General features: G+C 43.1%; 2 protein-coding genes across 4 annotated transcripts in view; one reads left to right on the top strand and one right to left on the bottom strand.

The window, feature by feature from the left end:
- The window catches only part of LOC142012798 (E3 ISG15--protein ligase HERC5-like), a 50,722-nt gene that overhangs the window by 18,384 nt on the left and 13,355 nt on the right, over positions 1-18,983 (top strand). For all 3 annotated transcript variants that reach the window (XM_074993635.1, XM_074993634.1, XM_074993636.1), the window contains 3 exons: positions 499-597; positions 8,642-8,743; positions 8,834-8,944. In XM_074993635.1, the coding sequence (XP_074849736.1) occupies positions 499-597; positions 8,642-8,743; positions 8,834-8,944 (312 nt within the window). The remainder of the gene's footprint in view (positions 1-498; positions 598-8,641; positions 8,744-8,833; positions 8,945-18,983) is intronic.
- On the bottom strand, positions 13,771-14,572 carry PIGY (phosphatidylinositol glycan anchor biosynthesis class Y). The gene has a single exon (XM_074993637.1). The coding sequence runs from the start codon at positions 14,432-14,434 to the stop codon at positions 14,219-14,221; it is 216 nt and encodes a 71-aa protein (XP_074849738.1). The 5' UTR covers positions 14,435-14,572; the 3' UTR covers positions 13,771-14,218.

The raw sequence follows: 18,983 nt of genomic DNA, 5'->3' as shown, positions 1-18,983 counted from the left end.
CTGATTTCTCTCCTGTCTCCGCATATTTGCCACTTCCTAGTAAAAGGCCTTTCTTTGTCTCTCTTTGCTCCGTTTTATAGAATTTCCTTCTTTGGGTAATCTGCTCTGCACATTCATTATGTCATTTTAAAATATGGCAGAATATAAAGGGCTGATTCTCATTTACACAAAGGCCCTTTCTCCTCTCACAGTGAAGGAGAGCCTTAAATGAGTGTAAATGCAATATTGCTCAGTCACAGCTGTGTAAAGGAACTTTGGTGTAAAAGATAATCAAGCCCGTGGAATTCTTAATTAATACATAGAGTATAGTACAATTCTTAGCTGCAGGGGCCTATATTTATTGTATTATTTTTGCACTTCTGTCACTGTACTTTGTTTTGCTACTTTGTGTAAAGTTTGATGGTACATTTGCAGTATAGCTCTGTTTTATAAATGAAATGCTCTTAGCTTATAGGATCTGCTGTCCATTTCCTTTTAACATTGCACGCATCAATGTAGGTGAATTCCAGTGCTGGTTTCAAAATACAAGAGAACAACTTCTATCTACCTGAAGTGAAAAGGATTTTGAGACAAGATTGGTATTGGAATGAAGAAAAAGTAAGTATCACACCTTACCAAAACTGCAGTAGATTTTCTTGTTGATATTTAGGAAGTTAAAGACACTGTGGCCAAATCCTTGGGTCCAGCTCTTCTATTTCCAGTACAGGTCAGAAAGATTTACTTCCTCTTCAGTGCTAGAGCTACTGAGCGTCAGGCTGGCCCCAGTGTACCATTCATAAGAGCAGAGCTCCTCTACTTTTTGCTAACTGCCTATGATTTCCAAGGGTTGCTTCAGCAGTCAGAGATCATGTGGGCACAATCATGCCTCAGCTATACCTTCTTTTTCCATGACCAGACACCCATCCTTCATTAGGGGCATGTGGTTAGATAGCTCAGTGGTTATGTGGCCTGCTAAACCCAGGGTTGTGAGATCAACCCTTAAGAGGGCAATTTATAAGTCTGGGGCAAATAGATAAGAAAAGTCTATTGAGGATGGTGATAGGTCCTGCTGTGAGTACAGGTGACTGGACTTGATGATCTTTCAAGATCCCTTCTAGCTCTATGAGATATGTATGTATGTAAAAAGGATTGGTGTAAGTGTCAGCACTGGTGCTACATGATCTGGAGATCCCCCCCTAGCCTGAGGTAGACGTAGCTGGTGTCAGAGAGCAACTCCAAGGGAAGCCAGGATCTGGCCCATTGTATTTAGTCTCATTTTTGAGTTTACTCATTCTAAAACACAATACTTTTATCTCTTTTTGAAACTTTTCACCAGCAAACCTATAGAACATTACAATTTCCTTTTGAGTCATAGAAGGGAGGTGGGAAACAACTTCAAACAAATCTTTACTCTAGATTTTGTTTGTTAGTTGTATACAGTCTGCACCAATTTAACCCAAGCCATAGCTTCAAATCCTTGCAGTTAAACTGGTGCTAAGTCCATTTTTGAATGTTACTAAAATTGACATAAGCCATTTTTAAAATCGTTCAAGAGTATCCTCACAGGCCTTTGCACTGCTTTAAATGGCAAGAGTCTTACATAGGACTATGCAGAAATTGCATCTTGGAGAATGGGATATGACTTCATGTCTCAGGCTGATTGGATGCATATCCAATGTCCACTATTAGATAAAGATATGAGAGACCTCACGGATAAAATGTAGGCCTTGCCTGTGCTGAGGATTTCAGCCATCAGTGCCAAATCATGGATGTAGCTGAACCAGTGCAAACCACTAGTATAATCAGGGAAAACTACAAGCAGCTGTGAGCTACACAGGTGTACTTCCCCTTGCTTAGTGCAAATCATGGCTTAAAATTTACTCTCTATGCGAGAGATTGCCCAGCTACAGCTCTATAAAATGTTTAGTCACTGATATAAGGAATCAGGCCATGCTCCCTAGGGAAGAGAAGGTGTTGTTAATTTATGGCTAAGAAAAGGGGAAAATCTTCAAAACAGCATCACACAGAAAAAATGCAGCACTATGTGCAGAATTACATCTGCTAGTTAGAAAAAAATATGATTTTGAGTCTCCTTTGTTCTTATACAGAGTTTGATGTCTGTTTGTTTGTCATGTGCTTGCTGCATGATTGAAGTAAACAGTGTGGTTTGTTGCGGTGCTGTGTGATGAGCTTATAGGCTTTCTAGGCAAGGCTGAGAGCTTTTTAATTCATTGATCCCTGAGCCTGTTAGGGTCCATTAACTGTTAAGGAGGGGGACAGAGTATTCATCCTCTCAGTTTAATTGAGTGTGAGCTCTGGACCAGAGTGGCTGAACTAGAGGAACTCAGGGAGACAGAGAGGGACATAGATAAGACATTCCAGGACAGTGTAGACTGGTCCCACATACCAGTCTGATGGTTTCAGTGCTGTTGAGGAGGGTGAAAGTCTTGGGGAAGGAGAACATCAAACTGGAGCAAAGGGAAACAATTCCATAGTTTTGACCCTCCATACAGATGATGTTGTGGTGTCCTCTTGCACTGAGGATATGTCTCCAGGAGAAGAAATCTCAGTTATTAGGAAGAGAGGGCTAACAGTGATGGGAGATTCAATCATTAGAAACAGAGATACAGTAATCCCCCAGTATGCACGATTTCAATTTGCACTTAACTCGCATTAGTGAGAGTTAAGTGCAAATTGAAAGCGCTCCAGACGCCCAACTGGGGGAAGCGGGGGAAGAAGCTCCGCCAGCATGGCTCTCTGCCCCGCCCAGGTTTCCCAAGCTGGGGGACCCTGGCAGGCAGAGACCCACTGCAGTGCGGTTTCTCCCATCTGGAAGAAACTGCGCTGCAGCAGCTGTCTGCCTGCCCGACTCCCCCAGCTGGAAGAGGTGAGGAGGGCAGACAGCTGCGGTGGTGTGGCTTCTCCCCAGCTTTCCCCAGCTGGGTGAGCTGGGGAGAAGCCACGCCTGGCTCCCGCCAGTGGTGGGAGGCTGCTGCTTGGTTCCCAGCACTCCCTGCTTGCAGGACCTGGGAAACTGACCAACACAGGTACAGTCACAAGAGTGAGATAACTTCAAGTTTCATGGAAAAGTTTTAAAAACACCATAAGAGAGGCTCAAATTAAATATATACCACCAATGCTTCACCAATCTACTGGAATTCTTTTAGGGGATCAACAAGAATGTGGATCTGTACTTTGCATGTGGACTTTCAAAAAGTCTTCAACAAGGTCCTCCACCAAAGGTTTTTAATCAATGTAAGCAATCTTGGGATAAGAGGGAAGGTTCTCTCCTGGATCAGTAACTGGTTTAAAAATAGAGGGGGAAAGGTAGGAATAACTGGTCAGTTTTCAGAATGGAGAGAGGTAAATAGTTATGTGTACTAGGATCAGTGCTGTTTAACCTATTCATAAATGGTCCTGCAGACAGGATGGGCCGGGATGGCGTCCCAAGCATCTGATTGTCAGAAGCTAGAAGTGGGTGACAGCGGAGGGATTGCTTGATAGTTAAGTGTTTGTTCATTCTTTCTGGGACACGAGGGACTGGCCATGGTTAGAAGACAGGATACTGAGCTAGAGGAACTTTTGATCTGACCCAGTATGGCCATGCTTATGTATATGAATCCATGGTTCACTTATGGCTTGAATTCTGTATGCAGTTCTGGTCATCACATCTCAAAAAATACATATTGGAATTGAGTATCAGAGAGGTAGCCGTGTTAGTCTGTAGCTTCAAGACCAACAAGAAGTCTTGTGGCACCTTATAGACTTAACAGATATTTTGGGGCATAAGCTTTCGTGTGCAAAGACCCGCTTCATCAGATGCATGAGTTGGGGGGGTGGATTTCAGAGGGGTTTTTAAAGAGTGGGGTCCCAGTAAAAGGACCAGAGCTGACAAGGTCTATTCAGCAAGGTTGAAATGGCCCAGTATCAATACTCTAAAGAGATAAAAACAAGTCAGATCAGACAGGGGGATGTGAACCTTTGTCAGAGCCTAATGGGGAGATATTAACACCCATGGCAGAGAAGCTGCCTTTGTAAGCTGCGAGCCACTCCCAGTCTCTGTTTAATCCTTGGTTAATGGAGTCAAATTTGCAAATAAATTGCAGCTCAGAGATTTCTCTCTCCATTTGATTTTTGAAATTTCTTTGTTTCAGGACTGTCACCCTTAAATCTGCCATTGTGTGTCCCAGGAGATTGAAGTGTTCCCCCACAGGCTTCTGTACATTACCGTTCCTGATGTCTGATTTATGTCCATTTATTCTTTTACAGAGAGACTGTCCAGTTTGGCCAATGTAAATTGCAGTGGGGCATTGCTGGCTCATGATGGCATATATTATATTAGTAGATGTGCAGGTAAAGTAGCCCCTGATGGTATGGTTGATGTTAGGTCCTGTGATGATGTCACTGGTGTAGATAAGCGAGCAGAGTTGGCAGCGAGGACCGTTGCAAGGGCTGGTTCCAGGCCTAGAGTCACTGGTTTGTGATTTGTAGTGGCTGGTGAGGATTTGTTTAAGGTTGGCAGGCTGTCTGTAGGTGAGGACAGGCCTGCCTCCCAAGGTCTGTGAGAGTGAAAAATCATTGTTCAGGATGGGTTGCAGCTCACTGATGATGCGCTGGAGAAGCCTTGTAAATCAGACACCAGGAAGGGTAATGTACAGAAGCCTGTGGGAGAACACTTCAATCTCCCTGGACACTCAGTGGCAGATTTAAGGGTGACAGTCCTGAAACAAAGAAATTTCAAAGATCAAATGGAGAGAGAGACACCTCTGAGCTGCAATTTATTTGCAAATTTGACTCCATTAACCAAGGATTAAACAGGAACTGGGAGTGGCTCGCTGCTTACAAAGGCAGCTTCTCTGCCCTGGGTGTTAATATCTCCCCATTAGATTCTGACAAAGGCTCACATCCCCCTGTCTGATCTGACTTGTTTTTCCTCTTTTGATAAGTACTATTGATACTGGGCCATTTCCACCTTGCTGAATAGACTTGTCAGCTCTGGCCCTCCCTTTTACTGGGACCCCACTCTTTAAATACCCCTCTGAAACCCGCCCCCCCCATGCATCTGATGAAGCAGGTCTTTGCCCACGAAAGCTTACGCTCCAAAATATCTGTTAGTCTATAAGGTGCCACAAGACTTCTTGTTAATATTGGAATTGAAAAAGGTATAGAGAAATACAACAAAAATAATTAGGAGGATGGAACACCTTTCATGTGAGGAGAGATTAAAAAGACTGAGATATTTCAGGTTCAAGAAGAGATGTCAAAGGGAGTGGGGAGATATAATAACAGTCTATAAAGTCATGACTGTTGTGGACGAGGTGGATAAGGAAGTATTATTTACCCCTTAATATAACACAACAAAGCAGGGGTCTCCCAGTTAATAGACAGCAAATTTAAAACAAAAAAGGAAGGACTACTTCACACAGTGAACAGTTAGCCTGTGAAACTCATTGCCAGGGGATGTTGTGAGGGCCAAAATGATAACAGGGTTCAAAAAAGATTTAGATAAGTTTATGGATGATTGACCATCAGTGGCTGTTAGCCAATATCGTCAAAGATGCAACTCCATAATTTGGATATCATAAGCCTCTAATTTCTAGAAGCTGGGAATGGACCACAGGGGACGGCTCAGTTGGTCCAGTTTTGTTCATTCCCTCTGAAGCATCCAGCATGACTGGGATAGATGGACAATTAGTTGGACCCAGTAAGAGTATTATTATGTTCTTACATTTTTTTAGCAATGAACAAATCTGTTTTATCTTCTAGCAATGACTCATAGAAGTCAAAATACCCTATCATTTAAATAATCATGAAAATCAGACTTGCTGATATCTAAATTAAGGGGAGATAGAGGGGAGGAATACTGGAATATTCGTCTGCTCTTTTTGGACTCCAAATGTATTCTCAATAAAATCTTCCAGTTATTGCCTAACATCATGTGGACAATGGACCTTACTGTAGTTTTTCTCCTTGAATTTGTCTTCAATTCTTGGTGGTCACTCACTAACGAGTAGGACACCTTCATGTCACCCTATTTGTGAGTCTGTTGATGGCTGATCAGCCCAATTCTGGAGCTGCAGATCTTATCAAATAAGAGGCAGGCTTTAGTAGCTGTTGGAGGGGCGTGGGGCAGTTTTTGATGCTCTTTTTTCCTTCTCTGCCTCTTATCTGCACTGTGGCAGGGCCTCTCAAATTGTGCCACCCCATCGTGGATTACCATTCTCCACTGGGGATGATCTACTTCTTAAGGAAATGAGAAGACTGTCTCCTTAAATAAGATCTAATGGTTACACTTATAATCCAGTGACTATAATCACATCACAGTGATTCTTTTAGATAAGCAGTTCAGTCATGTGGTTTACTTTCTGTTTTTATTAGTTATTAAAAAGCAGCAGTGTAATTACACTGCAATTGCAGTAAAATTACAAACCCTGTATTATGAAGCATAATGAAATTAATAAGGTAAGAGAGGGAGCAGGAGAGAAGAAAGTAGAAATAATACCAAAGCAAACCCTAAATAACATACAGGCTGATGTTTTGCCCTGTTCAATATAGAATCTAGTAATCAGATTTTCTTTTTGATGTGTCATCTTTAATTAAACTGTTTTGTATAATAATAGCTATTTTTGAATATTTTGTAACAGGTACCAATAATAATGATGAATCATTTTTCTAAATTTGTGCAATGATCACTCCTTGTTCCAGATGAGATGTTCACATTACTAGTACATAACTCATTTTTGGAGAGTGCTTTGCAGTATCTGAAGTATTAATTAAAATATTAAAAATCCTATTTTCTTTTATTAGACTCCAGAGCAGTGGGACAAAAACCTGACATCACAGCATATGGAAACAGTAAACTATTTTTCACATCCAGTTAGAAACTGACCTTTGTACTCTAGTATTAAAATCTACTTCTTGTTGTCTTCATGAACTTTACAGGAATGCACAGTCACCCCCACAAAATCCCAGAGAGTTAGAAAAGATGGTTCTGAGTGAAATTCAGTTATAAGGAACAAAGAGTGAGTACTTGTTTGGAATGCAGAACCCACCAGAATTGAAGCTGGGTTTGGGTTTCAATTTTGGTTTAGCTGGCCTGAGTCCCACCTCAAATTTTCATGCAGGGCTGGTCAGTTTCCTGGGTCCTATAAGCAGCAGGGACACGGGAACCAGGCTGCCCCCGGGCTTCCGGCTCCTGCAAGTCCAGGGGAGCCGTCTCCCATTGATTTGCATGAAAATTTAAGTTACACAGGGGTTGCAGGAACACAACCCCCATGTAACTCGAGGGTTTACTGTATAATTTGAGATTTAAAGAAATCACTACTTTTGAGCTCCACAGCCCTGAAGAAGACGTCTGTGGTGTTCAAAGTAATTTTGAAAGTATGCGATTGAAACCTCCTGCAGTGACTTAACAAAGAAATATTTGAGTAGGCATATAAGGTATGGTGAGGGGCTCAGTTCTCAACCCATTCAAGTATCTCCATACCAGGAGATACTCACACATTTCATCATCATCGTCATCAACAATAACTGTGGGCTTAGCGCCTGTTGGTGTCTGATGCCTCTCTTACTATTTCCTTCCACCTTTCCCTGTCCAGTGCGGAGCAGCTTAGTTTCTGTAGATAAGCTCCACACCAATCTACCATATCATCTATCCATTCTCTGTGGGGTCTGCCTCTCTTATTTAAACCGTCCATTATGCTGAATACTAGGGTCTTGATTTTTTGTTTGTCGTTCATTCTGCAAATATGTCCGAATAGCTGTAGCTTCCGTTTTATAACCTTCTGCAGCAGGTTTTATTTCGGCTGTATCTTCCCATAGAATTCCTCATTGATGACCTGCATCCCTCCTATTCTCAGAATCTTTCTATAACAACTCCTTTCGAACGCCAATAATATTCTTCTTTTCGAATCTTTTGTTATCACCCACGTCTCACACATTTTGCTGCAAACTCATTCAAAAAATTGTCCATTCTCAAAGACTGTGGTGATATTTTCAGATTTTGCAATTTAGATGAAATCCACAAGTATCTAGCAAGTGTTGTGTTTATAACCTATGCTCACTATCCCGTTTAGTTAGGTAATATATCAATTCTGAATATTCACCCATATGCCTTTAATAATAACTAGCATTGCAATTTAAAACCTGTGACAAACAGAATTATGGAGGTGAAAACATCTGCCAAAATTCAATAGATTTTGAAGAAAGTATACTGAACTTTTATAAGCTTTCTGGGAATGCTCATTGCTGTAATTGTAATCCCTGAGGCCAAATTTTCAAAGCAGCTTTAAGACTTTGCACATGAAAGCTTTACATTTATGCATACAAAATGCTAAAGGCCTGATTCTGATTTCAAGGGGACAACTTCTGTAATGAGGTGCTGTGCATGGTGAATAAGGAAACAAAATATTAGGCTTTAGGAATTGAGGTATTCACAGTGGGAAACAGAAACTGTATTTGGGTAGTTTACCATACAAATGGAGAATTTCACTTTTGCATGTACTTTTAAAAATATGGTCTTAATGTGTATAATGTGACTCTGACAAAGGACAGAGGAAGAACTGACAATCCAGTTTATCTTTATGATGGTGATTCCTGATGACAAAAAGACTTTTAAAATACATTTTCCTTCCTCATTGAAAATGCAACTTTGTTGTTTCAGAAGGCTTTGTTGAAACTGACTGCATACCCTTGCATCTTTGACATGCAAGATAAGATTGTGATTTACAACATTGACCGCCAAATTCTGTGCCAGATACGTAACGTAAGTATTGCCAAAATCAATTAGTTTTTTTTAACAATTGTTTTAAAATGAATGTAAAGCTTGTAACATGTTGTCTATTGTATTTTGTAGCAAAATAGTTTCAAACGTTGTTTTCTGAGAATTAGAAGAGAACATGTCGTGTATGATACTTGGCAGATTTTAAGGAACACACCAGCTGAAACATTCAAGAACTTTTTGCAAGTAAGTAATCAATCTTGGTTATTTCGTTAGCTCGGAGTATATTGCTCTGGAAAACTTCTCATTTTTTTGTAGCTAATAACCACCTGGGAAATCTTTTGAGCATTTAACAGACTTTTTAAAATACAGTTAAATATAACATGGTGGGAGATATTTTGCAGAAGTTACTTAAAAGCATGCTCTATGTGTATAGCGTCCAATATGTTTGCCATTCACCACATAAGGTGAACAGGACATTGTGGTATGGTGATTCTGACTCTAGAGCCACATGTGGCTTTTGGCACCTTTAAATGCAGTGCCTCCTAGAGCCACACGTGGGGAGTGCAGTCTGGTTGTGTCATGCACATGCCACACTGCTTAGTGGGAGAAGAGCATGGCAGCAGTGGCTCTGGCCCTGGTGGGGTTAGTAGCTACAATTGTGGCGGCTGCTCCAGCAGGTACAGTGGCTCCGGCTGCTCTAGCTGTGGTGGGCGGCTCTGGCGGCAGCCATTCCCACTGCCCCGGTTGGCTCGGGTGCCTCAGTGGCAGCCCTGGTGAGTTGCTGGCATTGATTTAGAAGGGGGAATTGGGGGTACTGGGCTATGGGTGAGGGGGGGGTATTTTTGGGGGGGACTAGGAGTGCCCGGCTCTGGGGAGGGCAGTTCTTTAGATCGGGGAGGGGGGTTGTGATGAATTTGGAAGGATGACAACCACCAGTGTGGCAATCGTTGAAGTCCCATTGGACGCCACTGCTCCATGTGGAGTAGAATTAAATCCTGAGAGTGAAAGTTTCATTCTTGGCACACTTGGCAATTAGGCTTTGTTGATTAAACCAAATGGCTAATACAAATACCCAATGAACAGTAGGTAGTTTAATTTATTATGAAAGACCTTTGGGGGGTGTGGATGACTGGCTGGCTAAGAGAAGTGGTAATGGGCAACCTGCAGAGATCTCACGATAGAGTGATATAGGCTTCTATTTTGCAACTCATATTATTAGCAGTTCCTAATGGAGTGCTTTCAGTGCTTGGTCACCTCCTTGTGTAGACTACCACTTGGATAATCTGCTATATGTAAGTGATGGCCAGGCAAACAGATGTAAAACAAGACATCTCCATGACTAACACTAGTGGGCAAGTAACAGAGAGGGAGCCGTGCTAGTCTATATACTATCAAAACAAAAAGCAGTCAAGTAGCACTTCACAGACTAGCAAAATAATTTATTAGGTGAGCTTTTGTGGGACAGACCCACTTCTTCAGACCATAGCCATACCAGAACAGACTCAATATTTAAGGCACAGAGAACAAAAAACATTAAAATGTTGACTAACTGGTTTGTGGATCTGGAGTGTTTTGATGTCTGTTTCGTGCCCGTTAACCCTTTGTCTAAGGGAGTTAGAAGTCTGTCCAATGTACAAAGCATCTTGGCATTTTAATGGAGTGGGCCATTCTGTTAATGACTTAAGAGTTTGTGTGTTACTGAAGAAAAATTTTCGCACCACTATTCAAAGGGAAACAGCTGAGCTGTCTTTTATATTCAAATTCGGCGCATTAACACGTGGTTTGAACCGGGATGGGAATTTTTTGAGTCACTATAGGGGCTCATTTGCATACTTGGCTTAATCTAATTCTTGACCTTCCCCCCGCAACCCCTCTATTCTCTGATTTGCTCACCTTGATAATTTTTTTTCTGATTTGTCCTCCCTGATTACTGTTTTTGGCTCTCTGTGCCTTAAATATTGAGTCTGTTCTGGTATGGCTGTGGTCTGAAGAAGTGGGTCTGTCCCATGAAAGCTCACCTAATAAATTATTTTGCTAGTCTTTAAAGTGCTACTAGTGGGCAAGTCAGTTCTAACTGCTATTGTCACTGTTAGAGATAGTCCCCACACACCACAGACAAGATACAAAAGTGGCACAATGTCATTCCTGCTGCCTCTATTGTAAACTCATGTATCTAAAAAAAGAATGCTCAGTTTCCATTTCTATTGGTCTGGCAGCATCTACACTGAAAAAAAAACCAATTAAATGGATGAGTGAATTAATGTCCTGACGTGGAAGGAAAGCTTGGTAGTGCACTTTAATAGAGCTCTGCACAGGCACAAGATCAGGATCCGTCTGCATAGATCTCATTGAAAGGATCATAGGGTCACGTAGACTTCTATTTTCCAAACTTGTATTATCAGCACTATACACCAGAGCAGTGTTTCTCAACCAGCGGTACAAGTACCCTTGGGGTTACACTGAGGTCTTCCCGGGGGCACATCAACTCATCTAGATATTTGCCTAGTTTTACAACAGGGTACATAAAAAACACTAGTAAAATCAATACAATCTAAATGTTCACTCAGACAATGAATTGTTTCTACTGCTTCATGTGCCTTATGCTAAAATGTAAATACAATATTTCTGTTCCAATTCATGTATTTGATAATAAGATGATATGTCAGCAAGTTTTCAGTTGTAGTTTTCCATGATATTGCTGCACATTTTTGTAAGTTGCTTTAGGTGAGGTGCAATTTAGTGGTATACAAAGCAAATCGGACTCCCAAAAAGGGTACAGAAATCTGGAAATATCGACTGGCGCTTGTTTCAAGACCTCAGATTACCTTAGGACAATGTTTCATAACCGTATCCTCAGGGGTACATGAGAGAAGTCCATGGGTACTTACATATTTTTTTCTTGAAAAAGGGGTACTTTATAACAGAAGGTTGAGAAACACTGGACTGGAGTGCGCAGGTGCCATGAGACAACAAATGCAACAACTTTTACCTGTTTTTTTTTTTTTTTCATTTTGGTGGTGGTCTTTCTTTCCTGCCAAACCACCAATGGTTCCCACCCTGCATCTACCACAGCATTGTGAACATGCAGGGGCACTGCTGCTTATGCCATTCCTTACAGCATCAAAGGCCCTGCTTGTAGCTTCGCTTTTAAGAAACACCTCAAAAATACTGTCTGGTCTCCTACATTATTCCTAGTTGCTTTTCCACAGAGCATCTTACTGCTGTGCTGTTGATTTCTCATTAAGTAAAAGTCTTTAAGACTATTTACGTGCAGTTTGGTTGCTGTTTATATAAATTAATGTATCTAAACTATCAATTAATTAAATACGAGCTCTGTAAAAATTAGGTAAATCATCTACCAACTTCTTCTCTTTTCCTCATAGTGTGGGGTGATGTCAAGGCTTGCAGTCATCATGGCCTATATCCAAAGGGTCAGGAGCTTGTTTCCCAGAGATAGATATGACAGGAAGGGAAGTAGCCTAGACTGAATCTGCTAGACTTGCATTCTTTGATTTATTGCTGTGTGTTCTGTTAACCTGTACAAGTAGCACCGGCTTACTTAGGATCATAGCCGTAAATTACCAACATGAGCCACAGATTACTGAATCCATCTTGGTGCAAATTTCCCCGCCATCTCATTAGAAGAAGCCCCATCCAATGTTAACCAGTCCCTATATATGGGACCACCCAGAATCTCAGGCTCAGAGCTGCACTTTGCAGGATCACATCTACATCTCAGTACCCAGATAAGTATCCAACACAGAGATACTGTTTTTCAATTTTAACATGGGCGTATTTGTTACTAAGCTATAAATAAAAGCATATTTCCAATGTAAGATTAAAGGTTATTTAGGGACACTCTTCTGCTTCTCCCATAACCTCTTGCATTTTATGTCAAGGTGGCAATGGTATGCATAATGACAATTTGTCCATGGGTGTTCTAACTTATGTATAGATGTCACTTTTGCTACTATCATTCTCTCTCTCAACATCTTTCTCTGTCCTATTTAAAGATAACTGGCACTAGTTGTCTAAAGGCTATATACACTATACAGGGCTGTGATTTCTAATGCATACAAATGCATTGGGTGTTAATTGCTCCCTGTAGACCCGTTGTGTCCAACCAGTTCTGAAGCAGTAGCCACTATAGTGGCAACTGCAGTAGTGAACGAGCCACTTGATTCTGAAAATTTATTTATTGTTCAAGCCAATTAGCCATATTCAACTGGCCAAATAGTGGCTAGTGGCTAACAGCTAACTGGTTGGACACCATGGCCGTAGATTCTGCTTTTGCCCACTAATGATTCCGTAGTGCACTTTAAGATAGCCACATCTACACTTACCAGGAATGTCAAATGGCTGCCATGCAATTTTAGGTACACCAATTGTGTACCTAAAATTAATTTTGCTGCTGTCAACATTGGTCCCTTTCCTCACCGCAGAATGTTGATGGGCGCACTCCTCCCGCCAACATTCCTTAATGCTTGCGGCTCGCAAGGAGTTCCTAAGCATTTGATCTTCTGCGGCCAGTGTGGACCTAGTCATAGTTTCAAACAGTACACTACTGGGGTGTAACCAGGCCAATTAATGCATAACATGTTGCTGCAATTTATAAAAGACTCCGGCACTGTACCATGCATTACCCCACCATGTAGATAAAGACTTGGGTTCTCACCGATATCTAAGAGTCACCTAACAACAACTGGTGGGTACTTTAATGAGCCTGATTCTCAGCTCTGCTCACTTACTTCATTTCCCAAGATATCACAGATCTGGCAAGAGGCTGCACCATTGGTATTCCCAGCGGGGAGGGCACAGGCACAGGCTGGCAGTTGGCACAGGTTCCAGGAGCTGGGCCAGCTCTCCTATCCTGGTAATAATGCCTATTTCAATCATAACAAATGATCTGTCTTGATTCCCCCTGTAATTGGACTAGAGCAATTACTTTTCACTTTCCCCATCTAAAATAAAACCTACAGCACCCCAGGTGCCTAAATGGATGCCATCTAAAACGGGGTCACATTGCAATACTGACTGAAGAGCTCTTAATACAGAATATGCAGAGCACATTCAGATACAAGTTTGGTTTATTATACTCTATTTCCATAGCACAGTAATACAAATGCATGCCACTGCAAACATCAGTTCACATCAGGCAGGGGAATATAGAATGACAGTGCTGATCATTTGAAGAGGCATAGTGAAACTCACCATAACCACCTATGTAAAATAATTAATCTCAGAGCACAAAATTTATTTTTAGCAAAGAGACCGCACCTCTGACATGCTTGTGTTGTATCCTTACAACATAGCCATCCATTTTGATTGAACACTAATATGGAAGAACCTACATTTTCAGGTGCCATTGTGAGAATTAATAAAGACTACCACAAATGCTAGTTTTGAGTTGGAGACTACAGAAATTGCATGGAACATTAGGGTAGATAAACTGCTCCACTTGAGCAGCCACAAGGTTGGCAAGTCTACTTTTGCAGTGCCTTCTAAGCTTTTGTCTTATTAATTGTGTCTAAAAAGTTTAATACCCATCCAGGTCCAAAGGTGAAAGAATACATAGACTGGTATGGTAACAGGAAGAAGCAGACTGTAGAAACACAAGCTGGTTGTGCTGGTGCAACCCGCTGGGAAGTTTTCATCCACGCTGGCTGAATAAAACAGACCAGCTAAAGACAATAGTGGAACAAGTACAGTTAGTGTAGGCAAAGACAGGAACATTTTTCTTCCCTTGTTACTGTGGATGTAGGTTAGTCTTCAGGTTTTGCTTTTAAATGACAACAGCTATCTAGGTTTGCTTCGATTCTTCATCCTCAGCCTTTCTGGCAATCATCCTTGCAGCCTGAGGGATCATATTAGGAATACCATCAATGATGGGATATGCAATGCCCAGCTCTTCGTTAATTAGTTCATTGGTGGATTCTTCATACCTGATCAAATAGTGTAAGGGAAAAAAAAGCAACATTTTTGTCTGAAGAGGGTGGAAAGACAACTAAAATGAACATCTGTACATAAGTATGTTGCTAGAAACTGTGAGAACTATCCTAACAGAAAGTAACCAGGACACACTGTCAAAGAAGGAAATTGTCCCTTCAAAAATGCTATGTAGAATTGGGGCAGGATATGACCCTCTTCGTAACAAAATATGTAACATTTAAGTTATGAAAATGAAAACTCAAGTACTTAGGCACCCTAGATCCATGCAGTTGGGAACTGTTTAATTCTACTGTATTTCACAATTATGTATTCACATGGTACTTTATTGTGGCTGTATCTGCAGTGGAGAAGATATAAATAGAAATTATGGCAGAATGAAACTTCTGCAGAGCATGCTTCCCAGTCATGAACCTGAAAGATTACAATCTAGTCCCACCTTTTGCTGTATTGCAACTAATTATAGTAGATCTAAGTACCATGCCTGTGGAGGGAAATGGGTAAAAATGGAGGGAGTGTGTGCATGGCTATGTCTACACTGCAGCATTTTTCAGAAATAATGTATTTTGACATTATAACATCAAAATACATTATTTCTAAAAAAAGCATTCACACTGCAAGAGCATTTGAAAATTGAGCATTCACACTGGAGAGCCCAATTTTGAAATAAGAGCAATGACAGGATGCCTTCCTCTAGGCCAATTAAGTAGTAATTACCTCTGCTTAGTATACAATAAGTTGATTTCAAAATTGGGGTGTGTGTGAAAATTGTTCATTTTGGTGGAGTTACTATTTTGAGCTAAATGCCTCGTTATTCCAGAACAACAAGCTTTGCAGGTTGGATTGAAGGGTTTTATTTTGTCCCCTGGAAAAAAGGTCCACCCCACCCCCAAAAGGCATAGAGAAGTCCATGTGATGTACAACCCCCTTCCATTTAACACACCTCCCTGCAAGAACAAATACACAGTTCAGTTAGACTGCATCTATACTTGCAAGCACTTTCAAAAAATCCAGCCCTTTTTCAAAAGAACACACCGAGCATCCACACACAAAATGCGTTCTTTTGATCTGAAATCGAAAGAATGCAGCTCTTCTTCTGGAAGCTCTCTTCCACTCTGGGATCAGGAAAAGCGCCTTCTTTCAAAAGTTTATTTTGAGGGGGGGAAAAAAAGCACATGTAGACACTCTGCAGGCCCTTCTTTAGAAAGGGCAGTCCTTATGGCACTGGATTTTTCGATCCCTGGCCCGTTCTTTTGAAAGAATGGGGGCTGGGTGGATGCTTTTTATTGAAAGAGCGGATCCATTTTTTGGATGAGCTTTGTTGTGTGTGGACGCACTCTTTCAAAAGAAGTTTTTCAGAAAAGAACGAAAGCTCACCTAATAAACTATTTTGCTAGTCTTTAAAGTGCTACTTGACTGCTTTTTGTTTTGATAGTGTAAAGACTAGCATGGCTTCCTCTCTGTTACTCTTTGGAAGGGTCGCTGTAGTGTAGGCAAAGCCCCCAGGCAGAGCTGCTGAACAAAGGAGAGCTCAGGGGGACTGATGGGATCACATCTCATTCAAATTCAGGATAGGGCTCAGTTTAAAACCAGGTCTTGTGCCGGGTTAAGGGCAATACTGGGCTGCGGTTCTGATTAGGACAGCGTAGGGTTACCATATAAAGGAGGAGACGTATCTGTACCAGTCTCTACCCCCCGCCCCGCATGCACCTGGTGTAGCGGCTGGACGGGAGCTGGCAGAGGTCACAGGGACACACTCCCTCGCGGGGGTGGCCTCTTTTCTGAGCGGTCAGAGGCGGTACCCCAGGACAGCGCGGCTCAGCGCACAGAACGCGGTCACGGTGAGCGCACGTGGTGGGGGGGCGACACTTGTGCGGACACGGCCGAGTTCCAAACGCGTGCGACGTGTTTGGGGCAGCGGGGTGGGAGGAGCAGCCGCCACCCGCCGGGCCGAGGAGCTGTGGGGAAGGGAAGCGGGCGGGCCTCACCTCAGCGGCTTCTTGGACAGTGGGCAGACCAAGAACTGCAGCAGCTCCCGATCGAACGGCGCACGCGGCCCCGGCCCCGGCCCCGGCCCCGTCCGCCCGCCAGAGCAGCGCCTCAGCGCGGCCGCGCCTGCTCCACCCCGCGGGGGCGGTCCACCCAGCAGCGCCGAGGCCAGCCTTCGGCTCCCCCAGCCTCGCATGGCCGCCGCCCGGCCCGCTGCTGACTCACGGGAGCGCCTGCGCCGCGAGTTCCTGTGCTGGAGGAAGGGCTCCTAGCCGGGCCTGGCACCGCTCTGCCCCCTCTTGGGCTGCTGGCGATAGCGCCAGCGCTTGGCTTTATGGCGCCGCCGCTGGCTTTCCTTGTAGCCAGCGCGAGTGTCGTCACTGGTCAGCGCTTTCCCGGGGCTCCCCACGATGCAGCGGCATCCCTCACCGCTGGGAGCAGAGGCCCTCTTCCCCCGAGCAGCCCAGGGCGGGGAGTCCCGCCGGGAGTGGAGCACCCCACGCAGCCTGGGAGCAGGGAGTGAGCAGGGGCCAGGAGGGGAGCTCAGACAGCAGGCTGTCATCCCCCTAGGTGAGGCCCGATGTTTGACCTCCCCTGGTCCAGCAAATTCCCACATGCGGGACCACTCAGGGCTTGAGGGTGCCGGACCAGGGAGGTACAACCCATACCGCCAAACTCCTTTTAAAAAAAATCACTTGTCCCCCCCCCATTATTAAACTGACTTATAGCAGGTGAGATCTTCACAAATCTATTTTGGATTCTTTAACTGCTTTCTGGTTTTGACCTTGTATTCATGTTTTCAAGCTTGCTTCTGCAAGTACAAAGGTGAGACTTATTGCTTACACATTTTACATCTTCCTTGTACATCTTCTGTCCTCTATAGCAGACACTAATCATTCAAGGATAAATGCACTGAATGGATCTAGTTTTCATGATGAATGGTGCCTACCATTATGGGTATTCAATTTGTTATTCCCACCTCTACATAAGAAGGCTGCAGTCGTGCAATTTCACATGCATAGCCTGCCCCTTGCCTGCATTGAGCTTCCAACAGATTCAGGGACTGAGTAACAGTCTAGTACTAAGTATCGGAGGGGTAGCCGTTTTAGTCTGGATCTGTAACAGCAACGAAGGGTCCTGTGGCACCTTATAGACTAACAGAAAAGTTTTGAGCATGAGCTTTCGTGAGCACAGACTCACTTCATCAGATGCTGGTCTTGGAAATCTGCAGGGCGGGGTATAAATAAGCCAGAACAAGGGTGGGGATAACAAGGTTAGCTCAGTCAGCAAAGGTGAGGCTTACTACCAGCAGTTGATCTGGAGGTGTGAACAACCAGGGAAGGGAAGCTGATTTTGTATTTAGCCAGCCATTCACAGTCTTTGTTTAAGCCTGAGCTGAGGGTGTCGAATTACCCACCTGAGGAAGTCGAAAAACAGATCAACAGAACCAGACATGTGCCATGAAGCCTCTTACTACAGGACAAGCCCAAGAGAGAAACCAACAGAACACCACTAGCCATCACCTACAGTCCTCAGCTAAAACCTCTACAGCGCATCATCAGGGATTTACAACCCATCCTGGACAATGATCCCCCATTTTCACAGGCCTTGGGAGGCAGACCAGTCCTTGCCCACAGACAACCTGCCAACCTGAAGCAAATCCTAACCAGTAACTATACACCGCACCACAGTCACTTTAACTCAGGGACCCATCCATGCAACAAACCTCGTTGCCAGCTCTGCCCACATATCTACACCAGCAACACCATTACAGGACCTAACCAGATCAGCCACACCATCGTGGGTTCATTCAGCTGCACATCTACCAATATAATTTATACCATCATGTGCCAGCAATGCCCCTCTGCTATATACATTGGACAAACTGGACGGTCTCTATGTAAAAGAATAAACGCACAGAAATCGGATATCAGAAATGGCAATATGCAAAAACCCATAGGAGAGCACTTCAATCTCCCAGGCCACACAGTAGCAGACTTAAAAGTAGCTATCCTACAGCAAAAAAATTTCAGGATCAGACTCCAAAGAGAAATTTCTGAGCTACAATTCATCTGCAAATTCAATGCCCTCAGCTCAGACTTAAACAAAGACTGTGAATGGCTGGCTAAATACAAAAGCAACTTCCCCTCCCTTGGTGTTCACACCTCCAGATAACTGCTGGTAGTAAGCCTCACCTTTGCTGACTGAGCTAACCTTGTTATCCCCACCCTTGCTCTGGCTTATTTATAACCGGCCCTGCAGATTTCCAAGACCAGCATCTGATGAAGTGAGTCTGTGCTCACGAAAGCTCATGCTCAAAACTTTTCTGTTAGTCTATAAGGTGCCA

Source organism: Carettochelys insculpta, chromosome 4 (assembly GCF_033958435.1).
Source record: "Carettochelys insculpta isolate YL-2023 chromosome 4, ASM3395843v1, whole genome shotgun sequence".
Lineage (NCBI taxonomy): Eukaryota > Metazoa > Chordata > Testudines > Carettochelyidae > Carettochelys > Carettochelys insculpta.
This window is presented reverse-complemented; position numbering and strand designations above follow the sequence as displayed.